At 36.8% G+C, this 18,880-nt stretch overlaps 1 protein-coding gene across 4 annotated transcripts in view; it reads left to right on the plus strand.

The window, feature by feature from the left end:
• Nucleotides 1-18,880, plus strand: part of DOCK4 (dedicator of cytokinesis 4) — a 246,548-nt gene that overhangs the window by 115,203 nt on the left and 112,465 nt on the right. For all 4 annotated transcript variants that reach the window (XM_085043039.1, XM_085043060.1, XM_085043049.1 and 1 more), the window contains exons 9-12: nucleotides 4,057-4,138; nucleotides 4,747-4,807; nucleotides 6,726-6,858; nucleotides 8,355-8,443. In XM_085043039.1, the coding sequence (XP_084899165.1) occupies nucleotides 4,057-4,138; nucleotides 4,747-4,807; nucleotides 6,726-6,858; nucleotides 8,355-8,443 (365 nt within the window). The remainder of the gene's footprint in view (nucleotides 1-4,056; nucleotides 4,139-4,746; nucleotides 4,808-6,725; nucleotides 6,859-8,354; nucleotides 8,444-18,880) is intronic.

Consider the following 18,880-nt stretch of genomic DNA (forward strand, 5'->3'; position numbering starts at 1 on the left):
AGAGCAAGCAATCTGTCTAGACTGGTACCATGTGACTGGTAATATTTTCCTGCTAATACTAAGGAAATAGGGGTCACATATGAAAATAGAACAGTTTACAGCCGTGTTTCTTTAAAATGCATCTGTTAAGCCTGCAGATTTGGAACACATTGTTACTCTGCTAATACATGAGAAGTTACAGTACAAAAATCCCTTCCTGACCTTCTTAAATTAATCTCTCCAGCATTAGTTATTTCCTTATTTTCAGTGGGAAGACAGCTGAGTTTAAATGTGTACGACATGTTTAAGTGGCGAGATTGGTGCTCATAAAAAATTCATTGTAGTCTAAACTAGAATCAAATCATCTTAATACAAAGGAGAGGTATTTCTGTTGTGGAGTACTGCTGTGTGTATTTGCTCTATCTATATATGTGTAGGTGATTGCTGAGAAAACTGCTGTGCAGTAAGATACTAGCTCTAGATTTAACCCCCTGAGGTTTTTACTGCTGTTTGAAGCCAAGCTTTCAGATCTTGTGAAGTCTGTCTTTATTTTGTTTTATGAAGTCTGTTTACTTGCCTTAGCACTTTTTCTAACCTGTTTGTCTCTGTATAAATCCTTTGAAATGGTATATAATTGCCCATGATCTATGTACGGAGATATAACATTGCCATTTTTGTCTTGTAATCTTACAAGTCTAACTGCTTGCATTTGCTCCCTGGAAATGCTCAAAGAAAACCATTTTAATCTGAGCTGTAACTGGTACTGTCATATTTTCTAGTGAAAAAAGGTATCATGAAACACCAAACAAGGATTAAGATTTTTTTTGTTGTTGTTGTTGGTTTTGGTTTGCTTTTTTCATCACCACTGGGTTCTCTGCTTCAGTGAAACAAAATTTTAAATTCAAACGAGGAATTTAGATCTGCATAACCATTACATATCTGTTGCAATCAGTATATTACTTTGTGACATTACAAAAGTCTTTGGCTTTTAGTTGTATTGTGAATCACAATATCATGATCTGTGAGTATAAGCAGGGCTTGAAAATTTCATATTGTAATTGATAGTGAATAGGAAGCTTTCAAAAGATGTTCCTTTGTTTGTGTGGAATGTAAACTTAATTAAATACAGAATGCACTCCCAGTTAAATATATTTCCCAGTTCACAGGTAAAATATGAAGATAGCTTATGAATAGTATTTTTCTTTGAACCAACATATCTGGCATTTGTTTTAATGACAGACATAGTGAAATGTGGTGTGTATGTATGTATTATTTTTAAATTGTTATACAGATTGAAAATAAAGCGGTGAAATTCAGGATTGCCTTTACTGTCCAAATTTTTATTGATGCATACCAGTGCACTGCAGGCTTCAGTGCACAGAAGCTGTATTACTGCTGGAACAGAGACTTTTTCATTTGTAGTCAGTTTTGCATGGTGCCACACATAATGGGGACCTAAAACTTTAGCTACTTTGGCAATATAATTTATAATTCTTGTTCAATGTACAGTAACTTTGTGTGAGACCTATAAACAAAGCTCTGCACTTTTTTTACTGTATTTTTTAATACTGCAAATGAGCTAAATTCTAAATAAAAGGGAATAATTATTTTGAAAACCCGTTGTAAATCAACAGCAAAATACCAACTTGTTTCTTGGTAAAAATACACTTCCAAAAACAGTCTTCAAAACTCAGCTTTAAAATCTTCATGGAGACCTCAGCTGCAGAATTTTGCTGTATCATAAAACATGAATGAGAAAACCAGCATTTTGCTGAGCAAATAACATTTTCATGTACTTTGATGTGTGAGCTCAACTCTGCATTTCTTAGATTCTGCCTTTTACAATGTCTGATAAAAAAGCTGTGCAGCTGAAGATTGCACAAAAGTCTTCAAATAATCACAATGAGAAAGTCCTAAGTATTTACAAGTTCAGCCTGGATAGCTGGCACATAAGAACATAAAGTGTTCTCCAGACACAGCTCTTAAGAAATGTGCTTCTGAGTGGAGCAGCATCCTGGGTTGTGTCAACAAGACCGCAGCCAGTTGCTCATAGGAAGTGATCATGCCCTGCTCAGCACTGCTCAGACCATGCTAGTCTTGGGTGCTTCAGTACCAGACCAATATTAATGAGCTGAAGTGAGTTCAGCAGAGGGCCTCACGTTACTTTTGGACAGGAGCTCCTGCCCTGGGAGGTCACGTTGAGGCAGTTAGGGCTGTTTAGACTGGAGCAGGAGCAGTTTTGAGAAGAGCTAAGTCACAGAATAATCATACATTTATAGAATGGTTTGGGTCAGAAGGGACCTGTAAAGCTCATCTAGTCCAGGCCCTCTTCAATGAGCTGGGACATCATCACAGAATCATTAAGGTTGGAAAATACCTCCAAGATCATAGAGTCTTGGAATCTTGCTGGTCAGAGCCCTGACAAACCTGACTGAATATTTCCATGTGTGGGGCATCTATTACCTCACTGGAAAACCTGTTCCACTGTTTAAGCACCGCCACTGTAAAAAAAATCTTTTTTATTTCTAGTCTGAATCAACCCTCTTTTAGTTTATAATCATTACCCCTTGTCCTATGGCAACAGTCCCCAGTAAAAATTTGTCCCCATTTACCTACAAGAAGATCAATAACATCAATGGTGCCTGGTGGGACAATGAGAGAAAAGTGATATAGATTGAAACAAGAGAATGTGCATCTGGATGTAAAGAAAAAATTAAGGACTGTCAGACACTGAAATGGGTTTTTCAGAGAGCCTTTGTGGTTTCTGTAGCTGAAGATTTTCATGACCTGACTGGCTACAGCTCTGAGCAAGCTCATCTGACCTTATAGCTGACCCCACTTTGAGCAGGAGTTTGGACTTAGAGACCCTTTGAGGTCCCTTTCAATGTGAATGACTGATTCTGTGAATGATCGATGCAGATTTTCTACAAGGCAAATACTGGTGCAATAAAGATTTAATTAGTCTCTATTGAGCTGGATCTTATCCAACATATTCCTAGTGATTTTCCAGCTGCATTTTGAAAAGCTATGCTTGATTTAGAGCAGTGGTAAACTGTGTTTAGCTTCTGGAATAAGCAGAAGATGTGGATACAGCTGAGGAAAAAGCCTAGTTGTACTCAGGAAATTTTATTTCTGATTTGAGCATGTGTCTGGCCCCAGGTGGGGCTGGGCAGGTGGGGCTGCGGGTTAGAGGGTGAAGGGAAATGTATATAACTTCTGACTTACTTGCTTTTCCCATCTTCCACATATCTCACTACAGAAATATGATTGTTTCATTACTTATGAGGCTGTGTCTTAGAGAAAATTATCCAAAGCACAGAACGTTTGCTTTTTCCTAATATTGCTGCACATGAAGTGCCAGTTTGCTTAGAGTTTATCCATAAATCCTACTATCAGATGGGAATATTTTGAAAAGTAATTTCTCTTCCAGTGGGGTCTTGTGCCCTCTTCTATTTGGAAATAAGAATTCTCTGCATCTCCCTGCTAGCAGTATTAGTATGTACATCAGCTGCAGCATTTAACACCCCACAATAGATTGCAAAACAGGATTTCAAAAATGAAATTTGCACTGCTGGAACTTTCAAGACTCTTACAAAACTTCTAAAATCAGTGTACTCCAGTGAGAGTTTTTAATAGAGTTATGTAAGGAAAATGTCTCCTACTATCATCATCCTACATATGAAAAAGAATATTGGTTGAATACAAGTGTGGCGATGTTAACATTTGTTTAGCAAGAATCAATACCAACTTACTACACATCTAATTTTAGTTCTAGGATGAATGGATTTTATTGCTTGTGTTTCTCTGTGTACTAGGATGTACAATATCATTCTTCCAAATGACAATCAGTCTTCTGTTTTGTATTGGGTTTTTAGTAATTTTGTTAGGTGATGAAGTTAATCACTACCCTTTACTAGTGTCTCCTTTTTTTTTCATTGATACAGCTGAGACTTTCAGAAAGAAATTATTCCATTTGTTTATAGCTTGAGGAAGGTTGCATCTGGAAATAAGATCAAAATGAGATCTACTTTTGCTGTAGTGTTGTTCAACATATCTGTCATATTTGTTTTCTTACAGTGAAAGATTTTTTTTAAGACTGAATAGAAATGGTTTGCCAAAATGTCCAGAAAAGCCTGAAAGACACTGTTCTCTCTTTGTGGTGAGTTCTTCCTAGTCTCAATCTTCTTTTGTGCTGGATATTGAGAATAGAAGTTGGATTAAACTGTTACTCTGTGGTTGTCTCAGAACTGCTCCTGGAGTTTGTACACTGTTATCAAGTCTAAAGGCTGGTTTGAGGGGCTGAAGGGTATGGATGGACTCCAACTTGAATGTTTTTTGGCAGTATGAGGACACTCATCGAACTTCCCCATAGGCATATATGCCAGTCTTTCTCTTTGCAACAAGGACCAGTTATGTTTCCTCCTTGTACTTTTTACACCCAAACTATTGTTTGTGCAGCACTCTCTGTACTTGCAGAATATTTGGAATTGCACAAATGCATCACTGCTGTTCAAGGAACGCAGCAAGTCTCTTGTGCCTTCCCACTGATTTTGCTACATTACAGCAAATTCTAACCATTATGTTTAGGACACTCATTTTGAGTGCATGACTGCCAATTTAAAGTGTTGAAGGGATTTGTTAATGCTGTATAAATGAACTCACTGTTCATTTATCACTTTCACTGCCAGTGAAAGCAGTGTGCACAGATCTCCTTAAATGTCGCATTTTAATCAGGAGTCATAAATAATGAGGTATTCTCTTGTGCAGGATTTGGGTAGCAGTGAACTCAGGAAGGACATCTATATCACTGTGCACATTATCCGAATCGGTAGGTATAATCTTCTATTTGTTAAAAACATCACAGAAAGTAAAAGACAACTGCTTGGGACTAGCTTTTGGATGTGTTATAATAGATAGACTTTTGAATAAATTTTTGGAAAAGAAAATGCCTGGTTTTTGTTGGAAAAATTGCTTTGGATTTCTCAGCATTGTTTTACGTTATTAATCAAGTACAGTGCTAACTGAGTTTAGATGCAGTATACTTTGTCACCCTCACAAAACAAAATGAAAGTGTCAAATATGAACTGTGTTAAGATGATGGAGTTGTCATTGAGGAGTCTATTCTTGTTCTAAAGTATAATTTCAAGCATCCTTTGAACAGAGAAAAGCTTGCCTGGATATTTAATGTTCATAATTTGCATATAATATCTAATGTATAGATGAAATTGTTCAGATGAATTTTCTCTTCTCCCTGACCCCCTTAAAAAGAGGGAGAGGGAAAAAAATTGACAATGTTTCTTTAAAATTGTAATCTCTGATGCTACAGACACATATAAAGTTGTATAGAAAAAAAGTGGAGGAGAGAAAAAGTGTACATTTGTGTTAGGTACTTATTTTAGGAAGTTATCCTCTGGGCTGTACTGATGTGAAACAGTAATCTTTGGGTCTGCTTCTGACCTATTAGATATATTGTGTTCTTTGTGAACTGCCTCTAGTTGCATCATTGCAGTACTAAATATGACTTTTCTTCTTACATTTGAAAGACGTTTTGGTTCGAAGTATAGTTGCTCTAACTTGTGCTGAGTTCAGAAACAACTTGTTACAAAGTAAACTTTATTTTACAGCTTTGAGAAATAATTTTCCTTGCATTTTTATGCTGATTTGATATTTCATCAAAATACAGTGTGTTGGGTTTTTTTGGCAAGGATTTAGAATAGATATGGTAAACTCTGATGTAAGTACAGTCAGTAAGAATAAATGTTTTAAAGAATATTAAAGAGTAGGATTTTTCCAGTTGTATAATTTTCAAATATATTTTCAGTCAAGTTTATACATGAACCACTGAAAAATTAAAAAGTTAAAATAACATTTATCTGCTTCGTGGTGTGAAAATGAACAATTACTCTTCAAGCTGCTGTGATGTATAGGGATATTTGGAGGAGAAATTGCCCTGCAGCAACTGCAGCCATAGGGTTTCTTTGTCAGAAATTAGGACTTGGTGGGAAAGATACATAGCTACTATACACAAAGATACTGCTAGTGCACAATTGAATAAAATGGCTAGAAAGAGGGCAGTTTCAAATGCTGGGAACGCAGTGAGAAGATTGATAAATTGTATTTAAATCAAATAGAAAAGGCTAAAAATAATACTATGTTTCGAATCTCTTTCCCCTGACTGCCTTCTTTCTTTCCTTACAATAAATTGTAAGGAAATTACAATCTTCTGCCCTTTGTCATCTTTTCTCCCTGTGTTTCATCTCTTCTTTATTTTCCTGCAACTGGTCAGTTATCCTCTTGTGTTCCAGTTGCCTGTTTGGAAACAGCATTTGATCATTAAATTGTAATTGCTCAATCACAACACCTCTCACATAAATGATGGGTAGCAACAACTACAGTAAAATAATTCATACCAGAAAGTCAATGTTGAACCCTCTTTCATTTCTGAACTCTAAATTTAATTTGATAGTGTATTGAGATTTCTGTGACTGGGTATTACAAGTGGTGTTTTTTGAGTGGAGGTCATGAGAGGATGAGTAGAACCTCTAGTCTGAGACCTTTAAAGATCAACATATATTTAGTGGACTTGCAGTACCATTTGTTATCTGAAGGCAGTGTAAAGATGGACCAGGTTCCTAAGGACAGTGTACTTGGCATTATGTGGGCTGGATTGCTTGCTGCTTCCCTTCTGTGGTTTGGAGAGACACAGTTCCATGGATTCTGCATCAAATATGTGTTTTGTTTGGCAGGACGAATGGGAGCTGGAGAAAAGAAAAATGCCTGCAATGTACAATATAGACGTCCCTTTGGCTGTGCAGTCCTCAGTATTGCAGATTTGCTGGCAGGAGATTCAAAGGATGACCTCGTCTTAAAAGTCTACATGTAAGAAATCTTTTTTTCTTAATTTTTGGAAGTACTTTAGAATCATTTTGCATCAGAATAAGTGGTGTTAAGTACAGTGTAAGTAAATAGCTCTAGATCCTTTCTGTTCCAAAAATGCTTAGGAGCTCTTTTTTGGTTTTTTTTTAATCACAGTGTGGAAATTTTGGCTAGTTCTACAGGTGTATTTATAAAGTGGGATAATATTAAAGATAAAGGCTACATCCTTTTAGATATTTGTGTATGTTTTGGCATTTTTCACATTATTCTGGAGCTCTTATTATGGGAACATAAAGTGCTCTTAGGACTTAAGTGCCTTGTGCTGCCTAGGCATCTAGTGGAAGTACTTTGTAACTACAAAAAAAAAAGCAGGCAGAGTATCTTTTTGTGAAATGAAGCAGCTATATAATGGGAATAACAAAAGTATGAAAGGCAGTGCTGGAGAATGAAAAATCAAAAGTAGATTTTAAAATGAATGCTTGATTAAATAGTGGATTTTGGCTGATAGCAATCGGAAGAAAGTTCGGTTTTCTAGTAGCATCTCAATGCATGCAATTTCCTGTTGATACTGGACATTATAGTAAAAACTGTTTTGTGGAGTGGTCTATTCTAAGTACATATACCTGGGACATGTGTTGTCATATGTCTGAGAAAGTTCTGCGCCTCCCAGGGGTATCACTCAAATCTGGAAGGCATGGATGTTGTGGATGTCTTTTCTCTGTCTCCATCTGTGTAGAATGAGAACTGCTGGAATCAGTGCTGCAGAAAAGCGATTTAGTGTAACAGTGGACAGGTGGGCAGGCTCTTATTTAGACTCCCAGAACATTCAAGTCAGATAAATGTTCACTATTGGTTAACAAATGGTTAGGTTTGTCTGCCTATTATATTTTGTGTGTTTTTTTAAATTTTGCCTGTTTGTTTTAAAATAACAAAAACAATTGAAGAAATCACTAGAAATCAGATTTAATGCTAAGGCTAACTCAAGTCTAAACTTTGAAAAGTGATCATTAGAACATAGTCAGGTTTTCCTTATGGAAAACCAACTATTTTCTAAACGTATACTGAAATATAATTTGCTCTTTCACTGACTACCTCCTGAAGACTTTTCAAGTAACTTCGAGGTGTATAGCACAGATTTTTCTGTCTGCTAAGATCAGTTCTGAGTCCTGTGTCTCCTTTCAACTGTCACAAGATAGATTTCTATGTGGGTTAACCCTGAAGGATAGATCTATACAGAAATGAACTTGGTCATGGCTGAGTTGCTCAGCATAATTGCTCCTATCTTTCTCCCATCCTTTGCCACACAAAGCAGGTATTTCATGGTGCCTTTCTCAAATAGTAAGAGCACTCTTTCCATTGAGACAGGCAGTTTCATGGGGCTTTAGTTCCTGTTGTGTTGTTTCATGAGCTAAAGAGGATTTATTTAAGTATATGTTGTGAAGTTGGTCTGATAAACTTGTGTCCCCATTTCAGAATTAAGAAAGTCATAATTTTTCTAGGTGCAACACAGAGAGTGACTGGTATCAGATCCATGAAAATATCATTAAAAAGCTGAATGCACGTTATAACTTGACAGGCTCCAATGCAGGTGAGTAATTCACCATCTTTCTATTTGCTTTCTTAGGGGTTTCTTAGTTTGCAAATGAAGTAGCTCTATTTTAGAAAGACTAATGTCTATGAAAAACATTTTTGCACATAGAGAAAACCAGATGAAAATGTACAATACTGCTGTTAGTGTGCACATTTAAAAATAAAAAGTCACTGAATTTTCTTCAAGGAACTATGTAATATAAACTTTTATTCTGCACTGAGGAGCTACAGTTTTCTGGAGTTCTGTTCAGTTCTGGGGCTGATCAAATTATTGATCCATATTGTTTGACCTTTCTGCTTCACATTTCATCAGGAATATAAACTTTGCCATTGACATTACAGTTGTGCTGTAGGAATAGTATTCCCCAATGTAGTAATCCCACTATAAAGAAAACTTTCTGCCACTCTCCTCCCTGCTGTGGTGAGAGATATAAAAGACAGAGATCCCTGGGTGACATAAAAACAGTTTTCTGGAAAGAGCAATGAGATAAGAAAAAGAAACAGAAACAGCAGCAATATTAATAACAAAAGTACAAAAGAAGGTGATTCCCATGCAAAATGCTCACCTAGGACCCTGGGCAACAATGAACAATGGTGGATGGGTTTCCCCCTCCCTCTAGGCTTTTTCTTGACCTGAAGTCACACTGCTTCTTCCCAGAAGCCAGAATTCCTTACGTCCATGCTGTTGATGATATAACTGGTATAGAAGAACAACCTAGACATGCCCACACGGCTCCAGGTTTCACCTCTCTTGGCTGACACCAGAACAACTGTATTTTAAACTTGAGAAAAAAGTGAATTGGGAGCTACTAGTGCAGTCTGTGTTCCTACAGGTAGCTCTGCATTCCATCTGAGCAAGATGCAGTGTCATAATTAAGGAATTAGCCATAGTCCTCCACACTCAGCTGTATGTTACTGAAACTGCCGCTGAAATAAATCTCTGTGTGAGACCTAAGGAATGGAATACAACTGACCTTTGTTATTATGAGATGGTGGTTTGACTCATAGGAGATGTTGAATTTGCAATTTTTTTTTTTTAATAACAACTTACTAACTTTTTCTGAATTCTGTCATTCAAAGATGGGGTCAAACTTGAAATGAAATCTGAAATGGAGGCTTACGAGTCTATTGCTCCTGTGTTCAAATGTTGTTTTTCCCTGTGAAGTGTCAATCAGTTAAAATATAACTATAGAAAAATTTCATTTTCCAGGTTCCAATATATTGTATTTGTAATGCCTTTCATGTGGTAGACTTCATGCTTCTTTAACTAACTATACTGTACATCGCAGGCTTCTTTAACTTGATTTCAAGCATAATGTTTGTCATGAAAATGTATGTTTAACAATCTTTAGATAGAATCTAGCCACGTATATACATATGTTAAGGGTTTAGAATATCATGGATCTTATTGGACCATAAATATAAAAATCATGTAGTGAAAATAGAAGGGTACATTACTGAGTAAGTATAGCGTTTGACTTCTTAAATATGTTAATCATATTCATCAAGAAAAAAACTTACTTTTGGTCATTCTGACTGTCCATGCAATATGTGCTTACTCTGTGATACATTGCTTATCCTATTTTTGTCTCATGAAATAAGAGTTCAAAATTAAATGTGCTGTTCTTAGGAGATATTGGATAAATTTGAATGCTCTTAATTATGTGACTATTCAACATGAAAGATGTGGCACATTAATTTTTTTCCAGGTTATAGGAGGCTGAAAGCTAAAGGTAGCAAATGGAAGATCATTTACATTTTGAAAAGGTTTGTCAGGGTAAGGGAGGCAAAGAGGGGAGAGCAGCACAGAATTCCAGTCATGGATGTGCAGCCTGGAGAGGGAAAGAGGAAGTGAGCAGTAATGCCACTTCAAGTACTGAGTGACTGAAAGATAAACTATGGAAGGTTATTTATATCACACACATGAAATTCATTCTCCTGTGACTCCTTAGCAGCCTGAAAAAGCACTTGCAAGGTTTTAGCAATATGTTCAGATACTACTGCTGACACCTCATGGAAAATATTGTTGTTACACTGCTTTTTATTTTTCATTTGCTGTCTTTTTTGGTAATAGTGTTGAGTGGCTGGTTCTGAAGCCTCATTAGCTTTGGCTGCCACTTTGTAATTGTCAAAAAAGGATAACACCTTGCATTACAGGAGAGAGAGGTCTTTTTTCTCCCGTAGGAATTGTTGTGGGTGTGAGCCAGATGTAGGAAAATTTGATTATTTGTTTTTTATCAAACTTGCCCTTTTCAAATCACCTTGATTTGACTTAGAAAATACTTAGAAAAGGCTTAGAAAAGAAGCACAGTAAAAACAACAGCAAAGATGCTTCAGACTATTGTCTGTTCTCTGGGCTTGTTCCCTCTTCATATTGCTGTACAATCTCTATCAAGTCAGGAGATTTTACACAGTCTTTAGCTTCCACAAATTGTTGTGTCCGTAAAATAGTTTATCAGATAGTTCATGACATTCTCCAGGGAAAAAAAGTCTTCCAGTTTTTGGGGCAATCTAAAAAGGAACTCAAAAGGTACATTGAGTGTCTTGCATGTAAAATACATGTTGACAAACTTTTGTACTTGCCACTCAAGCCCCCATTCCCTACTTTTTCTGCTTCAACTCATGACAGTTCTTAAGTACAGAACCCTCTTGCATCTTATTCTCAGCTTGTGTCTGAAAAGGATCAAATAAAGGGAAATGACAGTGACTTCTTTATAAAGCCCAGAAAGGCGCAAAAGGCGAGGGGACAGATGTTCATCCCCTTTCCTCTTCTCAGTGGTGCAGGAATGGAAGGAAGGACTCACTGTTCTGGATAATTTAGTATCCTGTGCTGAAGTGGAAACTGGAATGGGTTTTCTGCATGAATTTCCAATCTGACAGAGAGTGGAGTAGCAGGTAGTGGATGCAATTCCCATTCACCCCTGGTCTTTCCAGCTGGTGTGAGGTATCAAACCATTATTGCAAAGGCCAATTTGTAAAAGCTTTGCTGCATTTAGTAGCATTGTTATTTCTTACATTGCGTTTATGGCATTTGTGGAATGTCATTAAATAAACCAGGTTTCAGTAATAGCTGAAGCAGAGCTGACTGTAAAACCTGTATTTTTGTATAATATCTTTTTCTTACAATTAGAAGCTGGTTACTTTGCTTTAAAACGCAAAAAGCAGTGGAAAAACTAATATTCCTGCATTGACATCACACTTAATTCCATCAGTTTTATGAAGAAAATAGCACATTTCTATTTTTGTATCTGTAGAACCAGAGATCTGATTTGGAAAAGGATTTTCAGTCAGTCTTGCATGTCCCAGATGAGCATGCTAATTGCTTGGCTTCTCCAACTTCCCTGCAGCAACTATTCAACTTTGTATATGATCTGAAAATATTCATGATACCATGGGGAAAGTGGAAGTGGCTCTAAAGCCTTCTGAGTAGCACATGATTTTCTTAAGTGTGATCTGTGTTCACGTCCTCTTACCAAATACTTCAGAGGAGAGATTTAAGCCTGGGTCTCATGATATATATGAATATTCTCTCCCACGAGTTGCCTGATAAAAATCATACTTAAAATTCAATGAAATGCACAACAAATTTCTTTTTCTTCACATTCCTATGGAAAGAAAGACTAGATAACTTCCTTTCAAGGGGGTGTGAGACATTCTGTTTTACTGTTTTTCCTTTAGGCTCCTAATAGTCTCAAGTGTAAGCTTCTCTGTAAACGCCAATTAGGATTTCCTTATAACAAGTCTTAAAAAGTTGCCTGTGCCTGATGCAGTAATTCTTGGGAGCTGAGAAAAGGATACATGTGCTTTTCAGTTGTGACAGCAAAGGAGGAGAAAATCCTTTCATGTCCAATAGAGATTAAATTACTGATGTAAGAAATTATAAACACAACTAGCTGCTCTGTAGCTTCGAACTCTTTCGTGGATTCCATGAAATAAGTAATGTAGTGGGAAAATCTTTGCCTGTGCCATTATCTTGGAATGTTCTGATGAGCTAGACAAGAGTGATGTAACCTAATTGCATTTTTACTGAATGCAGTGTGGTATATTCTGAGGTAGCAATGCCAAACTCACTTTGCAACTCCACTGTAAACACTGTTAATTATACATTAACTTCAATTAATGTGAGTGCTTAAAACTAGAATGTCCTGATTGAAGCATGGAGGACTTGAAGTCCACTTGTTGACAGATGTTTGCTAACAATACCATCATGAGGAAAGACAATCTGTCATCTTAAGGAGGAAAATTATTAATCAGATTGTACAGTAAGTTAGGCTGGAAGAGTCCTCAGGAAGTTACGTAGTCCAGTATTAGCTGAAAGAGGAGCCAACCTCAAAGTGAGATCCAACTTTTTTGAATTTTGTGAGGTTCTCATTCAAAGGCAAATGATTTTATTTTTAATTGAACCAGTCTAGAGTAAGTTTCATAGAACAGCCTTCATTTTAGGGAACTATTTTTACCTCCCATGTGGGACTTTTTTCCCCCAGTATACCTGTCAGTTTCCACTAAGTCTCAGTTTGGTTCAGTGGTCATGTAAATCTTGGTCAGAAAAGACATGAGGTAGACCAGCCCAGTGCATCAACTCTGACAAGAAGCAAGTTCTGAGACAAGTATGGCAATGGAGACAGTTGGTTAGAAACAGTGATAACGTGCTTTGGGACCTTCTCATGCTGTTTTAGCTGCATTCAGCAGCCCCTTGGCACTCTGATGATACCATTTTTCCATGGTTACTGTTAAACACTGAGAGATGAAAAGAAAGCTTCGTCCCTTTGGTTTCCTATTTCACAAAATGTAAGCTTTGACTTATAAATTCCTTCAGTTGGGCAGGGAAGGGTGTTACAGTCATTATTTACCTTGTGGGGGAGAAACTGCAGAGGCCCCTTAACCAAGGAGCATCATTTTTTCTCACTTGTAAAATGAAAAGCTACAAGAGATCAAATGCAGCAGGGAGTTGGTAGCTCAGTGTAAGTTTACAGTATTTCTAGGAATGGAGCTGGGGTAACTTAAAGTATTTTCTAGATACCAGCAGTAATGTGACTGTGTTTGCATGACACTACTCCAGCAGTTCACAGCTCTACCACACTCATTGTTGCAAAGAGAACTTTTCCCCGTGAAACAGCACAAGAAATGTCAGATGGAAAACAAAATATGCATTCCCTGCTAGAAACAGCCATGAGTTTTAGCCAAAAGAAAGCATAGGCTTACAGTGGAGAATTGACTGGGAAACAATGAGGAGGAATGATAGCAGGAGCAGTAACATGTACTTGACAAAGAAGGTAAAACAGAATGAAGTACTTTTAGGTAACTCCTGAGCATATAATTAATCACAGAAGTGTTTTCTGATGTTTGTATTTTATCAGCAGGGTTCTCAGATGTCAGTGGTGCTTTGAATTGTATTTTTTATCTTCACATCAGTAACATTTAAACAGCAAGTGCATTTGCTTAGTTACTCTAGTTCTAGGACAATTTATGAATCTGTCATTTTTAATCTTTGTTTTGTGACAAGGAAATTATATGTATTCCAGTTTGATGTGTTTAAGAATTAGTTGTCACTGAAGGCTGCTGTATGAAGTACATTTAAAATAAGAATACTGCTCATATGTGCTTCACTAAGTACACAATGAATTAAGGCATTCCTTTTTGTTCTCAAAAAATGCTAAAGCCACAAGATTACATATAAAAATAATTTTGCACATAAAGATTTGCAAAGTACATGTTCCAAGATAATTTGGCCCTGGAGAGATAAGGGCTGTAATAGAGTTAAATTCATACTGTTCTCTTCAGTGCTGATAAAAGATTTGTTTTTAGGGAAGAATGAGAAAAGTGCCATTGTGATACTGTCAGGGAGATCTTATATTCAGTAGAAATAATGACTTCTTGTTCAAGTCAGTACTGCAATTATAGTATCATTTGCACTAGGAGCAATATAAACCACTTACAATTGCAAAACTGTGTATATTGCATGCTCTGTAATATTCTAGCTAACTGACCAGTATATAAAAATGTTAATTTAAAAAAAATTTTGTGCAAGATGGTTCACCTTTGCAAATAATATTGTAGTGTCCAAATGGGTGCTAACATGCCCTGTGAATTGTTAATAGATAAAGGCAGCAGTGGGCTTGCTAAGGAAAGAACTGGAGACATTATTTCTGAAATCTTTATTGTCTTTATATGGAAGTCAGACTAGATACTTATAATAGTAATTTAGCCTTTAAGTCCTTTGTCCTTCATCGTGTGGTGAGTCTGGCAAGAAATACTAGAGGTTCTACCATCTACCCTGTAAAGAAATTCCAAGTCAGTTTTCCTATGACAGTTAAATGTCATTTGCATTGAAGTATTTATGTTCCATTTGAAGAAGAAAAACATCTGTGCTTTACACACTTGAGGGCATTTCTGGCAAAAGTCTTGGGTACAGGAGCTCCAAGAAAGACGTTGCAATGGCATTCATGCTTTCTTTTTTTACTGAGCTAAACCTCAGAATTTAAAGCTGAAAAAAAGAGGAGTTTGGAGTTTCCTTTGATAATTCAAATTAATCAGAATGAAGTCTTCAAAAAGGCCATCAAGGACTGAATCTACCTCTCCTTTTTATCTCTCTATTCCCAGATGTAATTCATGGGATTTTCTACCTAAGATTTTTCTGTGGGCAAGATTTATACAATTGTTTGTCCCAGATCACATTAAATCAATAAATCATTTATTTGCCAATAGCATTGTGCAAATCAACTGGTTTTACCTTTACCTTTTTACCTTTGCACTTAAAACACTACTGGAAATGGGAACACCTGTAAGCCTGCAGGATGTTTTAACACCTTTAGGCAGCTTTATTTGGATAGATGCCTTATTTTATTACCTTTCTTAAAATACAAACAGTGCTGAATAACATTCTGTCTGTGGTTTGTTTTTGTTTTTTCTTCTATCAGGTTCCTAGCAGCTGCTAGGCATTTTCTTCTTAATATGATCCAGGATTCTCTGCCGCTAGTAGATAGAAGCTGAATGTAAATTATTTCCCCTCCCCCCAGAAGCTCAAATGCAAATAAAGAGTCTGTAAGCATAATGAAAAGATGCCTTTTGTCATAACTAAGTGCAGAAATCAATAATGCAGTACAAAAACTGTTTGAAGGTAAAATGACAAATCTAACAAAAATCTGGGATGCTTATTCAGCAGCTTGTCAATTTTCTGCATTCTCTTTCATTTGAATGATAAAAATCTGTGTTGTGGTGAAATTTAGTATGAGTTAATAGTAAGAAATTTCATGTGCTTGCAAAAGAAATAAAAGCTTATCTATTTGGAGTTCCTTACAGAGTATTGTAGTAGTATTTTCAAAACTGGGGTAAATAAAGAAGAATAGCTAACACAAGAGGTTTTAATTACCACTAGGGAGGTAACTGAAGTTTTACTGAGGGGACAAAGCTAGACTACATACCTTATTAAAGAAAATGTGCCAGTCCTTCAGAGACTGGATAATCATTTTCATTGTTATGTTCCTAATATTCTAGAAATGGAAAATGTACAGTAATGAAGTTTTGGATAGCTCCTAAGTGTCATAGATGGTGCAGTGATCCTATCAGCCACAGTCAGATGCAGTGTATGTTGGCATGTTGCAGGTCTCTATTTTGCTTTGTCTGTTAACAGCTGTCCCATCACAAAATGCTCCAATTTCTTTCTAAAGCTAATAATTTTGCTGTTTACAGTCCCCCTGCTGTTGATAGGGATGCAACCCACTAGATCAGGTTGCCCAGGGCCCAATTTAACCTGGCCTAGAGCACTTCAGGAGTGGGACATCCACAATTTCTCTAGGCATCTTTTTTCAATGACTCACCACCCTCACTGTAAGGAACTTCTTCCTAACATTTAGTGTAAATCTCCTCTCTTTTAGTTTAAGGGTGATGTGTTTCAACTTGTCAGTTCCTCTTCAATCTACTTTGTTTTGCAATGTGCCTGAGGGAGTCCCTCTTCAGCTGAATCTGCACCCTTCTGAAATTCTGAATGTGATGTGTCAATATGTTTCAACTTATGTTATTTAATGCTCATTGATATTCTGGTAGCTTGATTTTTAATAAGCATACAAAATGTAGTCCCTTGTAAATGTGAATTATTCCATCTTTTTAAAGTACCTCTTCCCCATGATTTTTATTGCAATTGCATGGTTCCTCAGTCATCATGGGTGTCTACTTTCTTTAGTGAGTTTATTGCATTTTTATAGACCCATGAATGTGGGATTCCTGTGGCTTGCAACTGGCCACAGGCTTTGCATTTAGCTGACAATAAGGTCCTCATTACCTATCTGGCTTTGGCTGGCTGGACTTGTCTTAACCTGCCTGGAGATTTGTTCTGACTTGTGAAAGCATATATCTAATGACAAAATAATAAATTTTATCTGCCTTGTTATAGTTCTTGCTTAGTTTTGTGCAGTTGTGTGGTATAACCCACCTTGGTATATATGCTTTGTATTTAACAAATAGTTATAACATGTGGTTATTCTGCGTAGAGTTAACTACCTAAAACCCTAGACTAAAACAAAACACAGAAGAGTATAAAGACATGTGACCATAACTGACGCCTTGAAAGCACTGGTGTGGAGTGATCCTAGAGGCCCCAGATCTGTGAACAGCTCACCAGAGGCCAATTACTGATCATCAAATAATGTGATCTTGAGAGCAGAATGAAACCAGATCTAGGGGAAACCTTTTCATATACAGTACATTCCTTTTGCCCATCTCAACATTCTGAATATAACAAATCATTGGAAATTCAGGCAACCTGTTCTGTAACTTGGGTATCACACCTCAGTAATAGTATGCCTCTTACAATTTTAGGTCCTTAATGCAGGAGAGCCTGGGTTCCTTGCAAAATTAGTGGTGCTTTAAGAGAGCAATCTGAGCGCTTACCTGGGAATTGTGTTCTTTTCATTGATTATGTGAAGTCCATATGCTCCCAACTTTAGCATTTTTACCAGACTTATCAGTTCTACTTCCCTTTTTGTCTATTCCCTTTTGTTTGGCAACTGTGTTCTCACTGGCAAAGCGGTTAACTTGAAGCCTTGATTTTTTGAGGTTCTTCATATTTCCTTCCTTGTGCATCCTTGCTTTGTTTCCATTCTGGTTGACTTTCACTCTTTCCTATTTGCTGGCCTCTTTACACTGTATAACATTAACTTTGCTATCTGTAATCCAGTGTTCCTCATTTCTCTGAAAAGCTGGGGAATGCATGCAATTTATATTCCAAAGATATACTTAAACTATAGGTAAAGTGACTAACCTGTGTTTCAAGTGTGTTCACTGAGAGATTTTCTTTATGCTTTTGGATGTATAAAGATGACTCTTCATTTTCTAGCAATGAATGCTGTGAAATCCAGAGTTCTATATCTTTCTTGCCTTGCCATGAGCAAGTTCTTCAAATCCTTGACAGATAGCTTTTTTCTCAAGTTAAAACTGTTTAGCGATTGATGAGGTTTTTTGACATCTCATTTTAGAGGTAAATAAAGTTCTTCAAGGAAATCTGTGAAATTTGTACTGAAAGAAGATTGGACTTGGGGTCTTCAACCTTTGTTTAGAAAACACAGTAACTTTACTCAACACCAGGCGGTGTACAATATCTGATTAATGCTGTTGTGGTTGATGTGATCTGGAGCAATAACAGATCCTTTTTTTAGGTTTCCAAGGAAACAGTGCAATAGGGGCATATGAGGGCATGATTATACATGTTTATGTATAACAATTTCTTAAAATATAAAAGAAGCAAGATTGGAGGTGGGCTAAATATCCATATTTATAAGGGAGCTATACCCAGCCTAGCTCTTCCCATACAGCAATGAAAAAACCTTTCACCTGCTCTAACAGAGTCTGAATTTTGCCTGTACGCCTTTTTACCAAGCTTCTGTACTAACAGCTAGCCACAGTGTGGTTTGTTTTCTCACCTACCCCAGTAATAATCATCACTACTTCCTAAGGGCTGTTCACTGTATAATCATAGAACAAATTCACCTACAAAAATAATTAATGTCGATGGCATTAATTACAGTCCTTAAGAGAAAATAGACTTCACTGAATGCTTTTCCTTGTGAGATTTGTTTATGTACCCAGCTGGAGATGTGTAGGCGATCTGTTTTTCATGAGAAGGAAAGTTTGGTCAGAGTATCACGTTCCCTGGAGTTGCCACAATAATAAAATATAAGTGTAGGTAAGAGGAAAAATATAAAAGTTGTCATGGTAATTGGATAACTGATCTGCAGTAGCCTGGACTGGCAGTACATAGTACAGATTTTTAAGCTCTAATTTTAGGAACCACCAGACTTCAACTAAATTTATTCAGTTAAACAGTTACATGGTTGTAGGGAAAATTTCAAAGCCGAAAGGACTGATGACCTTGTTGTTCAGTGTGTGTTGTGCATGTTATTTGCTTCAGCTTAATCTCAAGTTCGTTGTGACTCTTCCTCTG

This window comes from Lichenostomus cassidix, chromosome 1Aa, assembly GCF_008360975.1.
Source record: "Lichenostomus cassidix isolate B80296 chromosome 1Aa, HeHo_3.0, whole genome shotgun sequence".
NCBI classification, from domain to species: domain Eukaryota; kingdom Metazoa; phylum Chordata; class Aves; order Passeriformes; family Meliphagidae; genus Lichenostomus; species Lichenostomus cassidix.